General features: G+C 39.0%; 1 protein-coding gene across 1 annotated transcript; it reads left to right on the top strand.

The window, feature by feature from the left end:
• The first annotated feature begins 4,315 nt into the window (after nucleotides 1-4,315).
• cyth4b (cytohesin 4b) lies at nucleotides 4,316-15,804 on the top strand. Its single transcript, XM_085355582.1, has 13 exons — nucleotides 4,316-4,377; nucleotides 6,791-6,873; nucleotides 7,350-7,414; nucleotides 9,097-9,163; nucleotides 9,928-10,046; nucleotides 10,239-10,319; nucleotides 11,867-11,979; nucleotides 12,236-12,384; nucleotides 12,905-13,016; nucleotides 13,247-13,323; nucleotides 13,844-13,915; nucleotides 14,022-14,176; nucleotides 15,501-15,804. Exons 1-13 carry the CDS (start codon nucleotides 4,359-4,361, stop codon nucleotides 15,604-15,606), a joined length of 1,218 nt encoding a protein of 405 aa, XP_085211708.1. The 5' UTR covers nucleotides 4,316-4,358; the 3' UTR covers nucleotides 15,607-15,804.
• Nucleotides 15,805-19,173: the final 3,369 nt, after the last annotated feature.

Below are 19,173 nucleotides of genomic sequence, written 5' to 3'. Positions count from 1 at the left end.
TCTACCTCAAATTTCAATTTACTATAAAAGATTGAATTCCATAAACCTCATTAATTAAAGACATGCACTCACACATTTCCCTTGGTTTACACAACATAACACTTACTCACATTCACTTCCTGGTGTTTTCTGCAGTATGTGTCTAATGGTTACCTTCATCTTAAAACAACATTAAACCTTGTTATCCCTCCTGGTGCACTCCTGATACTATAAAAGACATGTATGTCCTCACAGTGTGAGTGATACAAGTACCCACCTGAAAATAAGTGTTTATTGTCGGTTAACTTCAAGTTATGTGTCTGTAAATGTGGTATTGTGATGCTAACCCAGCATCCTAAATGCTGTCCTAATGTATGCATGGGCACTCCCACCTCATCATAATCCAAAAACATGCATCTAGTCAAGTTCAAATTTACTTTTTTAAAGATTTAAAACAACAAGTAATGCACATGAACGCAATACAAAATATATACACAAGATAAGATAAGATAAGATAAGATAAAACCTTTATTAGTCCCACATGTGGGAAATTTGTTTTGTTAAAGCAGAAAGTGGACAGTGCAAAGTTACATAGCAAAAATTAGAAAAACACAGGAATAGAATAAGATAACTTCACTAGCTGGGCCACGTCCTCATCTTTAGGTTTGACAGCGTTTTAGTAGGTAAAGGTGAATGGCTTTGACATGAATTGAGCTGCGGTTTGGGGAAGGCCTCGAAGGGGACTGGCGATGGCTCCCAGGCCTGGCAGATCCCCATGAACTAAATAGAAGCGAAGAAGTTAAAGAATGGAGAAAAAGAAGGGAGGGAGGGGCACGTAAACGAGAATGAACAGCTTGCAGAACTGGGGGAACCTATATAGATGACAGCCAGAAGGAGCGTGTTTGGAGGTGTGGTCCCTCTCCTGAAATTTCGATACATAATCTCCAAAAGAATGAGAATAAAAATACTGTACATAATAGAATTTAATAGAATAAAATACTATCTAATAGAATAGAAATAGAATACAAATACCATATACAACTGAGTAAAATACAATGTTGTCAGATAAAGAGTATTGCACTTAGTGTTATTGCACATGTGTGGATGTGTGTGCTTGATCAGTTGAAGTCTTTGTTGTGGAGTCTGACAGCAGTGGGGAGGAAAGACCTGCGAAATCTCTCCGTCCCGCATCGTGGGTGCTGCAGTCTCCCACTGAAGGAGCTGCTCAGTGCTGTCAGAGTCTCCTCCATTGGGTGGGAGATGTTGTCTAACAGGGATGACAGCTTGGCAACCATTCTTCTATCACTCACCACCTCCACTGGCTCCAGAGGGCATCCTTGAACACAACTGGCTCTCCAGAAAAGCCTTTTCAGTCTCTTCCTGTCCCCGGCAGAGATGTTGCCATCCCAGCAGACCACCCTGTAAAAGGTGGCTGAGGCCACCACAGAGACATAGGAGTGGCCCTTCACTCCAAAAGACCTGAGTCTCTGCAGCAGGTACAGCCTGCTCTGCCCTTTTCTGTAGAAGGCATCTGAATTATGAGTCCAGTCCAGTTTATTGTTCAGATAAACACCAAGGTACCTGTAGCTGTCCACAGCCTCAATGTCCATACCTTGAATGTTTAGTGGTTGTAGTGGAGGATGTTTGTGCCTTATATTTTATTAGTGTTGATCTGGAGGTAGTTCTGCTGGCACCAGTCCACAAAGTTGTGGGTCAGTTCTCTGTACTCCTTGTCGTCCCCATCAGAGATGAGGCCGACTATTGCAGAGTCAACAGAGAACTTCTGCAGGAAGCACTGGGTGGAGTTGTGGGAGAAGTCTGCAGTGTAGATGATGAAGAGGAACAGAGCCAGAACAGTTCCCTGTGCGGCCCCCGTACTGCAGAAGACCCTGTCCGACATACAGCCCTGAGTTCTCACATACTGTGGTCGGTCAGTGAGGTAGTCCAGTATCCATGTAGTGGGGTGATGGTCCACTCCTGAGTTCTCCAGCTTGTAACAATACAAATCAACAATAAACATGCCCTGAAAAACACAATAAATCATGAACTCTAATAAATTTAAAAAATACCATCAAATAAAACAATAGAAACAAACAAGACCGTGCTTGCACAATAAAGGCCAGGATATACTGTACCAACAAGAATAAGTAGGTTTTTTTTAGGTGTTTTAAAATATTTGGGTGACTGGGCATCTCTTATGTGAAAAGGTAGGTTGATCCAAAGATTAGAGGCCACCACTAAAAAGACTCTCTCACCTCCCATTTTTACGCCTACATTTAAGAATCTACAAGAGCAGTTGGTTCATAGACGTCATTGATGTAGTCGGGGTGTATGGCTATAAAAGTTCAGTAGTAGGGTGCAGTAGGTGCAGTTTTATTTATATATGTACTTTATATTGTAAGGTAAGTCTTTAGAATAATACAAAGAAAACAGAGAAACCCCAAAAATCAGAAGCAGCTGAAGCATGTTGGATCATTAGTACAGCCTATGAGTACTATGAGAGAATTATAATAGTTGAGCCTAGAAGTAATAAAAGCATGAACTAGTTTTTTGGCCTCACTGTAGTCTTAAAATAAAAAATGGCGTTTTGAGGTGGGTCTTGTGATGGTGCAATGCTGTTGTAATCATCCTGTTTCTTTCCTCTCAAAAGACAAGCTGCTGCATTGTGTACAGTTTGCAGGTGATGAAGCAACATGGTTTGTATAGGCAGACATAGTTGTAGATCATCTGCAATGCAAAGAAAGGAGAAGTTGTGTTTTTTAAAAAATGGTAAATGGCCCGTATTTGTATAGCGCTTTTCTAGTCCCTAAGGACCCCAAAGCACTTTACACAACCAGTCATCCACCCATTCACACACACATTCACACACTGGTGATGGCAAGCTACATTGTAGCCACAGCCACCCTGGGGCGCACTGACAGAGGCGAGGCTGCCGGACACTGGCGCCACCGGGCCCTCTGACCACCACCAAAATGACCCCAAGGCAATCATATAAACAGAGAGAGCCCTCAGTTACCCCAAACAGTTAAAAGCCTGTCATTAAAACCTCTTGAAAGGGCTTTTTTTCGGTGTAATACTCTGCTTGAAACCAGTCTAGATTTTCTTCAGAGATACTACTAAATGTTTATAAGCATTAGATCAACAATACCTGGCCCAAAGATACTGTTTCCAGGAAGCTGTAAGATGACGGCAAATGTTGAACTATTTCCATTAAGCAAGACAAAAACACGCCTTCATACAACCACGCAAGAAAAACAGCATTTGTGATGTTCATCTCCAACCACTAGATGGCACTTTAGCAACAGTTTTTGCTATTGACTCACGTTTAAAACCCTGAGCTTGTACAGCACAGTTGCTCTTCCTTTATCTTTCACAGCTATTTAAACTATTGTTTTTCTTACATTTGTTCGACTTCTCACATCACTTTTTTTGAAAAAAAAAAACATTATTCAGAATACACATTAACACCTCGCTTTTATAATAGTTATAATGTCAGGTTTAATTATGAGGACTTTATATTCACATGCTATTTTTTCCTCCTGAATAATTCCTTGAATAATTTTACTTCCGTTTCCAAAGTGTGTTTAAACTGCTGTAAAACCTCAATTTGTGTATGGTTACCTTGGCAGGATGCAACATGCAAAATTCAACCCGTTAACTACTTGTTGGTTTTTCAACAGTGCCAGCTTTCAGCTGTCAAATCAGCCCGAGAGAGAGAGTACACTACGTTAAGCAGAGCAGGAAAGCCACACAGCCTTCAAAATAAAGGTATCACATTTTAGTTAAATAAAGTCACCTGTAATTGCGATAAATATATCTCAAGGCTTCATGGCTCACCTCATCATATGATAACATGATAGTAATGCTTTCCAAACTCGTCTCCTAGCTAGTTTTTTCAGCTTTGACGTACAGAAAACACTCGAAGATTCAACTACATAACAGTGGAAGATATTTGCAGATATCTCAGGTCCACAAACCTGTGCAAAAGAGTTTTTTTCTTTTCTTTTCTTTTCTTTTCTTTTCTTTTTTACACCTGTGTTTTACCCCGACTGTTTCTGTTAATATGCGTTTAAAAACATAAATGGAAAAGTTGACTTCTTGCATCCTGAAATGAAACATGAAAAAAAAAGACCCTCTTTGATCAAATTAAATCTCTGACAAATTCGTTTATTAACCCTTTTATTTTGAAGGCTGACCTGTTTGCGGTCTCGTGTATGAGTGGTATTGTGACAGATGGGGAAGAGGTGGAGTTGAAAGACAGCATCCACTTCATTCAGCTGTTAATTCACTGTGTGCCAAGGCAGCCTGCGTACCTTGATACATCGACTTTGTTTAGCTGTTTTTGTACTGATTCTTTTCCCCTCTATCCTTGGATATAAATGACTGATTGCCAAATGGGTAAGACTTGGTTTAGTTGCCTTTTTATTACTGATTTTAATATGTATTTATTTAGTTCATATTTACAGAGAACGGGATCGTTTAAATTATTGATATTTAAATGTAGGTGTGATTTTCAGAGACTGTCACTGGATATTTAAAATTAAAAGGCTCTTTCATGCAATTTACCTTCATAATTGTCTTTTAGTATACTCCTGATGTGTGATACTCTTATTATAAAGACGCTTGACCTTATGACATGAATTGGATCTTAAAAAGTTACCCAGCTGTTTTATAGGGAAGCTTCAAGTTTCACACTGTCATGTTTCTAACTAAACAGCTGTAATTTGAAGACAAATCATTAGAAATAAATACTGCTATTACTGGTGCAAACCTTCAATGCATGCTGAGAATAGCTGGTGGAACGTTTTAGTGATGGTTGTACACTTCAGCATATACCACTTCTCACTGTTTAACCTTGTGGTCATACATTGTGGGTCTTAGCAGCTGAAATGGGGAAGAGACTCACATTCACATGCACGTCACCGACTGTAACATTAAAAAGGAAGTTGCAAAGATGCCTAAACTACTTAAAAACGTAACTTAAAGTCAGCGGTTATTTTTCAGATTGGTAATTCGGTATCTAAATTACCTAAACAAAGGCTCCAATGATTTAAGCCTGTCAGCTTTGTTGCACAAGATGTGTAAAGGAAGGGTGGGGAAGTGGAAGCGCTGTGGTCACATCATTAACAGCAAACAACATATCTCTACAGGAAGTATTGGCAGCTAGCAGTCTTTTAGCTTTAAATATTCTAAAAAATATTTATTTTCTCAAAGGATCAATGTAAAAAAAAAAAAAAAGGTCAGTATGGCCTGAATGCTGCTGAGGAACCAGAGTGCATACACTTTGCTTTGCTTATCATAACATCTCATCATCTATGCTGATGATAAAAATATGTTGCTTTGCTGTTGTTGTTGTTTTTTTAAAGTTACGTCTCTTCATTTTCTAAAATCTAAAGAACAGGTGTTTAATTTTGTCTTTATCCATGTAAAACACAAATACAGAGAAAATTAAATGGAATTTGCCGAGAGAGGATGTTGGGTAAACCACCAAATGGTATGACGCTTTCGTTAATGATTCATTTTTAAGCCAAACAGGAGGTCAGTGCTGTTTTAAGATGATGCAACTTCGGTGAGCTGCAATGGAGCTGCTTTGCAAACTGACACTGCTACAAATAAAGCCACAAAGACAAAATTCAAAGTGCACAAAGAATTAAAAAAATAAATAAATTGCGCCTTACTAAAAATTGACCTTACCTTGATATTAACACTGGCCCTTGAATATGTGAAGGCGGGTGACACTGGCTATCATTAGACATGTTTCTACAGCAGAGAGTTGTGAGTTGGCATGAACATTTATAGAAATGGTAAGAGTAATGGTGCCTCTTTTTTGTTTCTGAGGCTTTGCAGTAATGTTTCAATTATGCTCAGTTGTGGGCGTAGGAAAAGGGCTGTTCAGTCCCAAGAGGACCCTCGTACAGTTGTGACTGTGAGAAAGTATAACCCCCGCCTAAGCTGGCCACAGCTTCTTCATGTTTCTGTCACATTCAAGTTTGTAACATGGAACAGGAGTGAGGCAAATGAATGTGGTTGTTGATTTGCTGTTTATTACGTGTGTTTATATGGCAAACTGATAGCCATGTTTGAGTTTAAAACTGATCAGTACTGATCCATACCCAGAGGTATTTGAAAGACAGTCAGAAGCAGCTGTTTCCAGTGGAGGCGCCTTTTTTCTCCTCCAGAGCCTGGTTTGGAAATTCTCCTACAGGTGCAGACAAAGCGCAAAAGTGTGGGGGCTGCTCTAAAAGGGGCCCTCAAGTTTCCCCAGTGGAAAACAGTCTATCACTACAATGTGAAGATGAAGGAAACTCTGGGTCATTAAGATAACTAACCCCTGTGACGCAATGACCACATGCAACTGATAATTGAATCTAAAATCATAATACGGTAAAATATTATCTATAACCGAGCAAATTTCCAAATACTATTTTCTTCCTTAGAATTAATGATCATTAAAAAAAAACACGTCATGCTATGGCTCTGTTTCTGTTTAATGGAATGGAAATATGAGAAAACTCATCATGGATTTGCGAGTGTCTCTGTTTTCGAGAAAAATATTCACAGTACTGTTTTGTGGTGACAGAAATCATTCATGAAAAAACCACAGCACCTGTCTCACATATCTTCCAGAGAAGCCATCTTCCCTGTGTTGTGGTTGTTTTTAAATATACTCCACATTTTCAATATGCAAATTATCATTCAAATTATTCAAGAACAGCTCCGTTCTGCACATTTGTTTTACAGTAGATATTGTTGTATTTGAAGAACTTGTTGTTGGAATTGCTGGAATTATATTGTTCCACTGTATGTTTAGTTTCCTCAGATTTTACACCAGAAGAGAAGATGGAGATCAAAACCATCAAGACATATAAAAAAGACCTTCTGGATGATATCCAGGTAACCTGTATACATATACCAGGCATGTCCAAGGTCCAGTCCAGGGGCCAATAACAGCCCTAGGGCAGATTTTATATGGCCCCTCGCTCCCACCACCACAGACAGAATTAATAAAGTGTCATTTGTCTTTTCACCTCATGGTAGCAGCACCAGTTTCAAATGAACCTGAGATGCATCTTCAGCAGATCTTTATGTTATTTTACTCCATGTGTAAATGAAAAGCAGGTTAATTTTGAACACCTGATCACCATAACAACAATTCTTGCATTATTAAAAAAATAAAATGTGAAAAAAGAAGCATAATGTTTCAAAAAAAAAAAGGTGAGAAGGATTGGGGCCCCTGGGTGGTCTTCCATCAATATGGCACTCTTATAAAAAAAAGTTTATACAATCATTGCACTTATTTTTGTGTTTTCGTGTTTTTCACGTTTTTTTAAACAATATAAAATACTTTTCTTTCTCTCTGTCTTTTCCAGAAGTTAAAAATGGAGATAGACAATGTGATGGCAGAAATACTCAGTTTTGAGTCTGCAGAAGAAAAGTAAGTAGACTCTTTTTGTTTTTTTGTGCAAAATGGGAAAAACCCTACACCTGCATCATGCACGGAGGTTTCTTTGTCGTGTATTTAGAACACCTACACAATGCCACTGACAAAAAACATGTAAATGTCTTACATGACTCAGTGACACAGTGCCTTTCAAACAAGTTTCTCTTCTTCCAATGATTACTAACACTTGAAAAGAGTTTTCCACTTATAACATATTGATTAGCTATTTTTTTGATGAGAAAACAGTTTTTTGTTTCACAGTTGTGGGCAAAATTATGCAACACTTCCCCCCTAATTACAATCACTGATCCAAACTAGGCTGATAGTCAATAGAATGAGATGCATGAAACCTGTTGCAACCAATGAGTCTCGGATGTATATATTGCATCAAATGTGCCATATTGTGCAACTTCCAAAAAAATAATTATGGACTAATGATGTTAATTTTACAGTACTGTGCAAAAGGCTTGAGGCAGGTGTAATTTAGTCATATTTTGCTTCCAAAGAGCCAAACTTTTGCAGTGGTTCTCCGAGCTTTCTGAAGTCTTTTAAAGTTTTTCATTAGAAATTGGCTGCTTTTTCACTTATTCTCTGTCCTGTCCCATCAACAGCATGGCATATCTCAATTCAATTCAGTTCAATTCTATTCTATTCTATCTTTAAAGTGCAAAATCACAACAACTGTTGCCTCAAGGTGTTTTATATTGTAAGGTAAAGACCATAAGATGATACAAAGAGAACCCCAACAATCAGGGAACCTTCTATGAGCAAGCACTTGGCAACAGTGTGAAGGAAAAATTCCCTTTTAACAGGAATAAATCTCTGGAAGAACCAGGCTCAGGGAGGGGCGGCCATCTGTCACGATCTCGGCATGGCATGCATCATATCCTTAAAGCAATTTGAGGAAACTGAAAAAGTCGAGGAAAAAAGAGGAAGTTGAGGCCTGAAAGACAATCTACAGCAGATGACAGTACTGTCATGTCCTTAAGAAATAGGAAAAAAACAACACAACTGACACATCGACTACACCGACTATCTACTCTTTGGTGAAGCTGCTTCAGAAATGGTCTCTGTGGAGGCGTGTCTGTCAAGAAGTCATTCTTAAGGAAGGGAGACTAGGAGAAAAGACCTGGACTGAAAATCAGTGAAAACAGGTCATGGTCATGGTTAAAGTTTGAATGTCAGTATGTATGCGGGAAATAAGAAAGGAGGCACAACAATGAGTCTCTACGGCTATAGTGGAGGCTCTGACCTGGTTTAGGACTGCATTTCAGACAGGGGTGACGGATTCTTTTCAAAACTGCAGGAATTATGAATGCAGAAAAGTATTGTCAGGTTTTGATCCACCATGCAATACCATCTGGAAAGTGTATTATCCCAACAAACTGACAGTGCAGTAAAACAAACCTGGATAGACAAAATATACAATGAAGCACTATCATTCATGAATTGGCCTCCACTGAGGCTGGACCTCAACATTATTAAAGCAGTTTGGGATCATCTTGATAAAGAATGGAAAAAAAGACAGCCAACATTCAAATGTCCTTCAAGAAGGCTACACATGCAATCCTGTGCAGTTGTTTTGCACCGAGCATGTGTGCAAAGAAAATGAAAAAGAACAAGTGTAAGACTTTTGTCCACGACTGACATTTTTCTCATTATTGTTGATTTTTCAGCAAAGCAATAGAGAAAAACAAACAATTTGCAAATGGGAAGAAGAAATTCAACATGGACCCTAAAAAGGTAAGCTGGATCAACATACTCGACAAGGAATAACCATTTGTTATGAAGAATTAAAAAACAAACAAACAAAAAAGCCTTTTTGCATTTCGCTGTCTGAGCTTTTGCAGCTGAGCACCTTCCTCCAGCACAGCAGCTTGTATTAACTTTCATGTGTGTCATACTGAAGGGGCCGCCGTGTCTGTGAACAGAACAGACACCCTGGCCCACACCAGAGTTTCTGTGGTTTTGCTTGGAGGTCAAAGTTATGACTGCTGTGCATGCAAATGTTTGCAACTACTGATACAATGAATAATTCTTGTCATGGTTTACTTTCTTTTTTGTTTAGCTTAACTTTACTACAACTTAATATAACTTGACACACTTATATAACAGTGTTCCACTTTGAACCATAGGCAGTCTAAAGTAATATAAACATGACAATCAATGTGTAATCAACGTTGGATTACACAGAAGAGAATTAAGGCAGCATGTAGCTGCATGCAGGCAATAACTAAATGCTAAACATTGTTTTCCTCTTCAAGCACAGTATCGAGGAGAAAGAGGAAGAGATAACTGAATTTAAGGAATTAGGATTACAGATGCTGTGAACTTGCTGTGTTTTACCAGCATGAGATGAGATCATTGTGAAAGTAGCACACATTAGCCACAGCAGGCAGTGCATGTGTTCCTGTGCATATTTTAAGTGCTATGTCAGAAGCTAAAAATTCTCCTTACCTGTTAGAGCCCAAATGTGAACTTCTGTGAAATGATCTGCTTGCTTGCAGGGAATCAACTACTTGTTGGAGATTAAGCTGCTGGATGGAAGTGCTCAATCCATCGCTGAGTTTCTCTACAAGGAAGAAGGACTCAACAAGACAGCCATTGGAGAATTCCTTGGAGAAAGGTGAGTGAGGCCAGGGAGTGTGCAGACGGCAGTAGAAGGGAGGCAATGAGGATGGGAGTGAAGGAAATGAAAAGGTGTAGAATCAGAGCGTGAGGAGGCTAAAACACAGGATAAGTTAGGATAGGTCTTGTATGGAAAAGGTGAAAACTTTTCTTTTGTTTCATGCCTTTTCCCTCACACTCCGCCCCACAGGGAAGAACTCCACCTTCAGACCCTGAAGGCTTTTGTGGAGCTGCACGAGTTCTCCGACCTCAACCTGGTCCAGGCTCTCAGGTCAGCCCCTCTTCATCTGCTGTGTCATAAACACAATTTTTCTTCATGATCATTTTACAAGGATGTTTGCATACACATATGTAATAGTATAATGGATAACACCAATAGGAACCTGACTAAATGTAGACTTGCAGACTTGACCTTTTAACTGCTAAACAAAGACAAAAGGCCATAGAAGGGCATAATTGAAGTTTAAATGTACCTACATTGTAATATTTGCACTTATTTATGAGCAAAAACAGAGAAAAAGAGTAATATGTAATCAGAAAGTCTTTCCACAGTCACTAAACTGTAACTGTTATCAGACAAGCAGCTATATATAACTTGTTCACAGTGTGGACAGGCCCAATGTTCACTCAGAGGTATCAGGAGCAGTAAAATTACTCCAAACCTTTTGCTACAGAGACAGGCAGATTTAGATTGCAAATGACGACGGTGGTATGGAGGAAAAAAAGTATTCCAAAAATATTTGTAAAATTTTGATTTCCAAAGAAAAGGGTATTGATCAAAAATGTTAAGATTGTGTAGCAAATTAAAATGTCCTTTATCCAAAACAAAAAAAATGTATAAGGTTAGTCATCCTGGTGATAAATACTCAGGATGGAAACAGTTATTTACTGTTGTTTATTATGCTTCCAGGCATTTTGAGAAGTCAAAAAGAAAATCTACCTAATGTTGCACAGTAACAGTGATGTCATCGGGGTTATCCTGTCTGGTTATCCCTCCTTTCCTTGACCTTGTTAGGATCAAGTAAAATTCACCTTGAAAAGGAACTGACAAATAATTTTAAAACAAAAAGTAAAGGAGAAATAAGAACCACGGTGCTTAGAGTCTCACCCTTTCATTTTACAGCAGCTATTTCTGACACAGGTCCGCTCTAAACCACATTGTTCTAAAGATACAATACATCTGAAATGAGTTCTTACTGTGTTATTTGCAGGGCACAGACACATGGAGAAGCCAGTGAATGACTTGATTCCTTTAGTTATTTGATCTACTTCAATGCCTGACTGTATAAAGGCACCCATGACACAAACTTAACTGACATGTAAAATGAACCTAAAAAGAGGACATAACCAATGCAAATGTGAAACTATATTTTCATACAGCTATTTTGATGGAGAGCACTTCTCTGAACTCATGTAACGAGCCCTTCCCATATGGCCACAACTCATAATGACCAAACTTGGCAAAATTAGAGTATATTAATAACTTTCCCTGATGACCAAGCAATTCCAACCCAAGTGTTGAAGATGAAATTTGTCAGAATTTCACAAGCAGAACAGCCAAACTTGATTCTCACATTAAATGTAACATTTCCTGTCCTTGTATGCTGATGTTAACATGCTGTATAGATGACTCCACCACAGGTCACACTGACCGATCTGCTGTTAATCAGTCCTTCAGCACAAAAAGCAGCTATAAAGTCCAGACTTTGAGACTTGCTACAGACAGACAGTGCGTCTCCTGTCTACTTGCTGATAAACAGCTTCACGTGTATTGTTAACATACTGAGGTGTTCTGCCTTTGCGGTGTGTATGTGACAGACAGTTTCTGTGGAGTTTCCGTCTGCCTGGTGAAGCTCAGAAGATTGACCGTATGATGGAGGCCTTCGCCACCCGCTACTGCGACTGCAACCTCGATGTCTTCCAGTCAACTGGTGGGCTTCAATATGCATTCTATATTCATACTTCCTGTTTGAGACTGTGTGTGAGAGAGCGGAGGTTGTTTTTTTTTAATTACCACACCATCTTTGTATTTTTGATATTCACGTCTTCCTTTCTACTTTTTTTTGTGCTTTCTCCTTGTCACTGATTCTGTATTTCTCTATTCAGTACCAAAAATGCATATGTGAAACACTGGTTCAGGCTTCCTCTTATTCTTTGTGTGCGTGTGCATCTTCCTCTTAACCCCAGACACGTGCTACATCCTGTCTTTTGCCATCATCATGTTGAACACGAGCCTTCACAACCCCAACGTGAAGGACAAAACCACTCTGGAGCGTTTCATCTCCATGAACAGAGGCATCAACAATGGAGAGGACCTACCCAATGATCTGCTGTCGGTGAGAACCTCTCAAAAACACAATCACAGCGCCCACGTAGACGCCAAGAAGCAATTACCTAAATGGACACACAGCTAACATTTTAGCCTCTGCATACATTCACCACACATTTTCAGCTCCCTAGTGATGTAAAAGAAACGGCTAGCTCATATTGTGAATAATAAGAGGAAGGTGAACAAGAAGAGATTGTGTTAAAAGTTTTTTTTTAAGTCATTGACTGGTAAACGTCAAAATGAAACAGAAGCTAACAATAATATTATTTATTACAGTATTTGTAACAAAAAGTAAAACCACACAGTTCCTTTCCTCCTCGAGAAAGTAATACCTGTATTTCATAGTCGCCACTAATGTGGAACTGAAACACACACAGACATGAAAACATCCAGGTTCTCTCATGCCAATCTTCCACCCACAGGTCAGTCGAGGCCGTCAGCGGGTTACAGGAGGCTCAGGATCATATTTTATATTCACCTGCAATTCATTTAATGGTTGCATTTCATTTCACTCTCTCTACGCACAGAAACTGTACGAGAGCATACGCAACGAGCCCTTCAAAATCCCAGAGGACGATGGGAATGATCTGACTCACACCTTCTTCAACCCCGACAGAGAAGGATGGCTCCTCAAACTTGGTAAAATCCCACCCAGAAAACATGCTTAAACAGTGGACTTTTTTTTATGTTAAGCGTGCTTTGCCCTGCTGTGTGGCATCACATCTTAGTAATTTGCTACACAAACAGGAAAGTACAGAGGAAGCACGGAGAGAATGACCCAATACTGGAAGATTCTCATGTGTGCTTGCACGTAAGTGACATAATATCCCCAACCAACAGCCCACATTTTTGTTGTCTCTCTATTTTAGGAGGTCGAGTTAAGACGTGGAAGAGGCGATGGTTCATTCTGACAGACAACTGCCTCTACTACTTCGAGTACACCACTGTAAGGCCTCTGTCAAACTCATCATGCTGTCACTGTATATTTGTCCTTCTCTAGCTGTTGCTAAGCTCTTTTGATGAATCAGGTGAATGGCATCATAGGTGGTAGGGTTTAATCAGTTTTTTTTTACATATCACTGACATCGAAGTTGTAGTTATGAAAACCTAACTGGAACGTAACCATAGAGACGGTTGTGCTGAAAACGCCCATGTTTTATTACGTGGCTTTTTTTTCTTGCCTAATGTTACAGATAAAAATGACACATTAATGTCTTTAACCTTTGAAGATTGACCAAATTCTCAGTGAGTTACGTGGTGTTACTCAGGCTTTGAAAACCAAAATGTGATGTTATTTCCGGTAAAAGTGTCACTTAATAATCTTATATCAGGTATCTATCCCTATCTTTTCTGCTTCCCTTTTTTTCTGACATTGGTAACATTTTTTTTATTCTCATCTCTACATTTTTTTTTTGTTTTTTTACCCACCTGACTCATCAATAAATGTCTTTTGGATCTGCCTGTAGGATAAAGAGCCCCGAGGCATCATCCCCCTGGAGAATCTCTGTGTTAGAGAAGTGCATTACCCTCGTAAACCGGTAAGATCTTGTCAGCTGTTCAAGCAGAACACAAACACATTCTGCAAGTTGATAAACTGATAGTTTCTAAGAGTGACTTTCATGTTGATGGTCTTGCATCGTGTAGTACTGTCTGGAGCTGTACAACCCCAACAGTCGAGGGCAGAAGATCAAAGCATGTAAGACAGAGACGGATGGCAGGGTGGTGGAGGGGAAACACCAGTCCTACACAATCTGTGCCTCCAGCGCAGAAGAGAGAGATTCCTGGATTGAGGCCATCAGGTCAGACCACACACACACACACACACACACACACACACACACACACACACACACACACACACACACACACACACACACACACACACACTTACACGCACTTCTTTCAATTAGGTCAATGAAGCTTAATATGCTATTCACGCCGGATGTTCACAAAACAGCCAGTCTTATCTCATTATTTGCTAACAAAGTTGTTGATAAAACACACATTTGGTTCCTGGTTATTTAGAGGCAGCGCTGCAAGTACAACACAAGCACACAAAGGATTAGTATCAATGCTGTGCAATACTGCGAAGTTTTGTTATTGATCTGACACCAAGTATCTAGAGAGCCACTATTGCCGATACTAAGAGCAACACTGAAGGCAGCTTATGTAGGCAAGAGGAGTGCAGTATGACTTATGAGATGAATCATCACCAATTTCTGAACTGAACACATTTTAACGACCAATAAGGTCACTGTGATTTTTAATTCTCATAATAATTAAGATAAGAAATCACACTTTTTCAGCTTTTCATGTATTCATGTAGGCTGTAAATAAAATAGATTTGACAGTCAACATTAAAAGTTTCAGACAGTTTTCATAGCACTTTGTTAAAATGTCTCAATATTAAGCATTTGTAAGGCGTAAGTAAGATATTAGCAAGTGCTTAATTCGTCATTTATATATCTTTACTCCTCCTTAGTATGTCATTACAGATTTGTTTATTTATCCATGTGTTATTGTTACACCATGTAACTATGTACAGCTATTATTCCCAGTAATAATCATAATCATTACTCATAGTAATAAAGCTATATTCATAAATGGCATACTAAAGAGGAACAATGATGTATAACTGATGTATTAAGCACTTGCTTATACCTCAATAACGCTAAATAGACATTATTATAAAGTTCTGCTGGTATTTGGATCAGTCTCCCACTCTAACCACTAGTACTTGGTTGCAGTCATGCTTGTTGCTGACTCTTCTTTTAGCTATATTTTGGTTTTCAGCAGTTTCAGAGAGAGTCTCTCTAATGGAAGATGCATGTCTTTGTTCACTAGTGCCAGCGTTTTATGTCTGACTCATGTAGCTTTAGTTTGAAATCAGCACCCTGGTGCATTTTGGAACAGCAGCATTAGCACTGAGGACACTGCTTTAAACCAATGAAACAATAAACTTCTGCCTATACCAGGATTAATCCGAATGCCTATGGAAAATATGTTCTTCAATAAGCCAAGAGCAATACATAGTTATGTATTGTTATTTAACTGTATATTGTTATATAAGCTTTTGTTAACCTCCTATAAGCTAATGTCAGCCTTTTTTCTATCTTCAAATAGGGCAAGTATCACCAAGGATCCGTTCTACGACTTGGTCTCAGTCCGTAAGAAAAAGGTGATACACCAAACTCCCCAGGACTCAGGAGAGCAGGATCCGACCTCGTGAATGTTCAGCTCACTCCACCGTGCACTGTGGATTGTAATTTCTTTTGAAAATCATTTTAACCACCCTGCAACAAAAGGGCAATGGAGGCTTCAGAAACACACTGACGGTGGTGGTTTAGACTAAAAAAGAGACTTCCTTTTCCACTTCTCCTTTCATAGACTGAGAAACACAGTGTCAGGGGTGAAAAAATGACTCATTTGTGTTGTTCATGGCATCAGCACAGCGGGCAAAGGAGCGCTTGGCAACAAATTCTCTGGGCCCACACGAGGAGATATCTCGGTTTAGGTTAACACATTTGACAGTGTGTGTGTTTACTGCACTTGTTTTCCTCTCTGCAGTGAGAAGATGATTCTTTTGGTTTGATTTTCACCTAACCAAGTATCTCAGCTAAGGAAGAAAAATTAAACATGTGATGTCTCAGCAGTTCCTTGAATGCTATTAAAAGGCGCACGTAGGGCACAGCGTCTTACTCAGTTCTCATAGTGCTCAGAAGCGGACATTTATAGGGTGATTTTATTTCTCTCTGGTGGACAGCTTTAAGTTTTACTGCAAATCCATTGGTGGGTATGGTGTTATCTCAGTGACCTGTTGAAGTGTCTAGTTTGTACAGAATCATTTTCACGTATGTAAATATGTTTTTCAGTTGTTTGGATCTTATACAGTCACATCAAATGCATGTTAATATGTTTTTGTCATGTAAATTGAAAGGACAGTGCAATAGGAACATGCATTTTATATCCGCTTTGTAACAAATTTACTGTGTAAATTGAAATCATTTAACCATTCATTGTGTTTTGTGTCAGTCTGTATACTGCATATGTTTGATCACTGTAAGTACTTTATTTTTTATGCTCTCACGAAATGATTATTTAATAAAAAAAAAAGTGTTTATCGATGCGTTTGTATTAAAAAGGAGGATTTTGTTTTCATGCTTTGATCTTGACAGCTGTGTTTTCGGTTGAATACGCACTGAAACCATTCAGCCACACCTTACTTCCTCATATTTATTTTGTATGCTGATATGTTTGGTTTACATCCTTGGGTGAAGCACCTAAAACCACCTCTGTGGTTTGATGTGGCAGGCTTGTGTGTGTGAGAATTTTGTCAAAACCATCCTTTTTCATGGCCCAGATTTAAAAAAAAAATCATGAGGAACAAGCTTGATGATTCACAACCATAAAACTTGTAAATGACTCTCCTGTAACATGCAGCTATTCTATCAATTGTTTAGACTTTTTTCCTCTCAGCCATGCCTCTAACTTTGTCTCCAAACTGCTCAAGATGAGCTGTCCCTCTGATGTGCTCATTTCTAATCTAGTCCATCCTGGTCACTCCCAGCGAAGCTCTTTTACAGCTTCATTTCTTCCACCTCCAGCTTGGCTTCAGAGTGACCGACTCATCCTTGCTGCTATATTTCTTTCATAAATGACCCCTGACACTTGTCTCCACCCATTCCACCCTGCCTACACGCTCTTCTTCACCTATCTTGGGCACTGTCCATTGATTTGAATGGTCAACCCAATGCATTTAAACCTGTTCTCTTCATTACAGCTTCTCCTTGCAGCTTCACTGTTACACCAGGTCTTCTCACACACACATATTCTGTCTCACGTCTGCTGACTTTCATTTCTTTTTTCTGCACAGCATACAACCAGGTTCGCTCTGGGGTGGCTGTAGCTCAGGAAGTATAGCAGGTCATCTGCTAATAGTACCCCTGGCTGCTCCAGTATGCATGTCAAAGCATCCTTGTGCAAGATACTGAAAGTTGCTCTCTGATGCATTCATCAGAGTATGAATATGCATGAATGTTAGACAGCCAGAACTTAAGCATATGAAAAAGTGGGTGAATAAGGCATGTTGTATAAAGTGCTTTGAGTATTAAGGTGTTATATAAAAATTTACCATTCCACCTGCTCCCTACGCTCACTTTCAGATCACAGCATCGTCTGTGAGCATCATAGTCCAGAGTAAAACTGGAAACAATTCAGATTAGTACTTAAAACTTATCATTAAAAGCTAACATATAGATTATACCTATAGAATGTGGAAATGTTTATTATGTTTACAACATAATATTATTTGTGTTGTACTCATATGCTTAAACCAACAGGTGCATTTTGACTTCATAGCCAAGGCTTCGGTTCACAGTGCAGGCTAAGTAATGACAGGAATGAATTTTGGTGTGATTATGATCATTAGTTTGTCTTTAATTCTGATCATTAATGATAGCAGAAAACTCAACAATTAATGGTTACTGCTTCATCAGTAATTGAGATAACATGATGAATATACAGAACGTCATATTTACACTTGTTGTTATGGTTATGATAACGTGCATCCCTTCAATCTTTGTATTGAGTAAATCAAACATTTATGTTTACATCAAACTATGAACATCAGCCTCGTGCTCAAGGCAAAATGCACAAAAGCAGTACTCTAAATCTGCACACCTGAATGGACTGAAGTGTCTAAATGTCTGTTGAAAACAAATAAACACGAAGGGCTTTAAAGGAAGCATGAATATGCAAGTGACAGGAAACAATGTATTTTCATCCTTGTGCACTGGCAACACAAAGTGTGTGAGAACACCTCTTCCTGCTGCAGCCTTGACTTCCTGTTTTACTGCTTTTAGTGTTACACCAACCATCAACCCTCCCACCCCCAGCCCGAGCCTAACCTCCCTCACACTACCCTCAACTCAGCCCCGAGTTTGTCATCAGGCCTGTGGTTCCTCTTTTTCTTTCCGAGTGGTTAGCAAACGCTAACCGATAAGAGAACCAGAGGGAGAAGCAATGGCGGCACCCAGCGGACGGTTTATGTAATACAGTCACTAGTTTTTGCCCCTCATCCTAACCCTGTAGCAAGTGTATCATATTTTGTAGATGACTTTTTGTGAGTTTTTCAAACTTCTGCATCATTTATAAGTCATAAACTGCAACAACAGCAATAATTTATGGATGTATATGGATATATGTATACAAAATTAAAAATAAATTGCAGATGTAGCAAAAATATTGTATGGAAATGTTTTTATTTTTTTCAAAAGGCTCAATAAACACTCATTTTTCTGCATTTGCAAAAAAATAAAAAACAATTTTCTGGCAATTATTTCACGGTTGAGACTTTGAAAGGACAAATTATAGACTAGTACCTGCGCATCACCACTAGAGGGAGCTGCACTCAAATTTATGCCTGTTCAGAGACTTTTACTTATGAACATTTTTATGCTTTTTCTGTATTGCTGCAATTTGTTTTTACATGACAATTTCCTCACTTCTAGAACTGAATAAAAGGCAATATTTATTATAGAGTTGCAACATGAAACAAAAAGTATGTAAGTAGTATAATATTTAAACTGTAATCCGGGCCTAAACTCATTCACTGTCTAATAATATCCTGCTTTGGGCTGACCATGAGTGGCTATCAATCTGAACTGTGGCCTGCATTGTGAAGCAGGATTTCATAGGTTCAGTGTCCATCCTGGGTTTTCTGTACTATGAAAACGCTTCTCTTCTTATTGGGGTATACTGCCATAGTAACCTAACCTAACTTGCAGCTGGATTAGAG

The sequence above is a fragment of the Diplotaxodon limnothrissa genome, linkage group LG6 (assembly GCF_057381915.1).
Source record: "Diplotaxodon limnothrissa isolate DT_005_m linkage group LG6, D_limnothrissa_male_GT1.1, whole genome shotgun sequence".
NCBI classification, from domain to species: Eukaryota; Metazoa; Chordata; class Actinopteri; order Cichliformes; family Cichlidae; genus Diplotaxodon; species Diplotaxodon limnothrissa.
The sequence above is the reverse complement of the archived record's forward strand: the minus strand, read 5'-3'. Positions and strand labels throughout refer to the sequence as shown.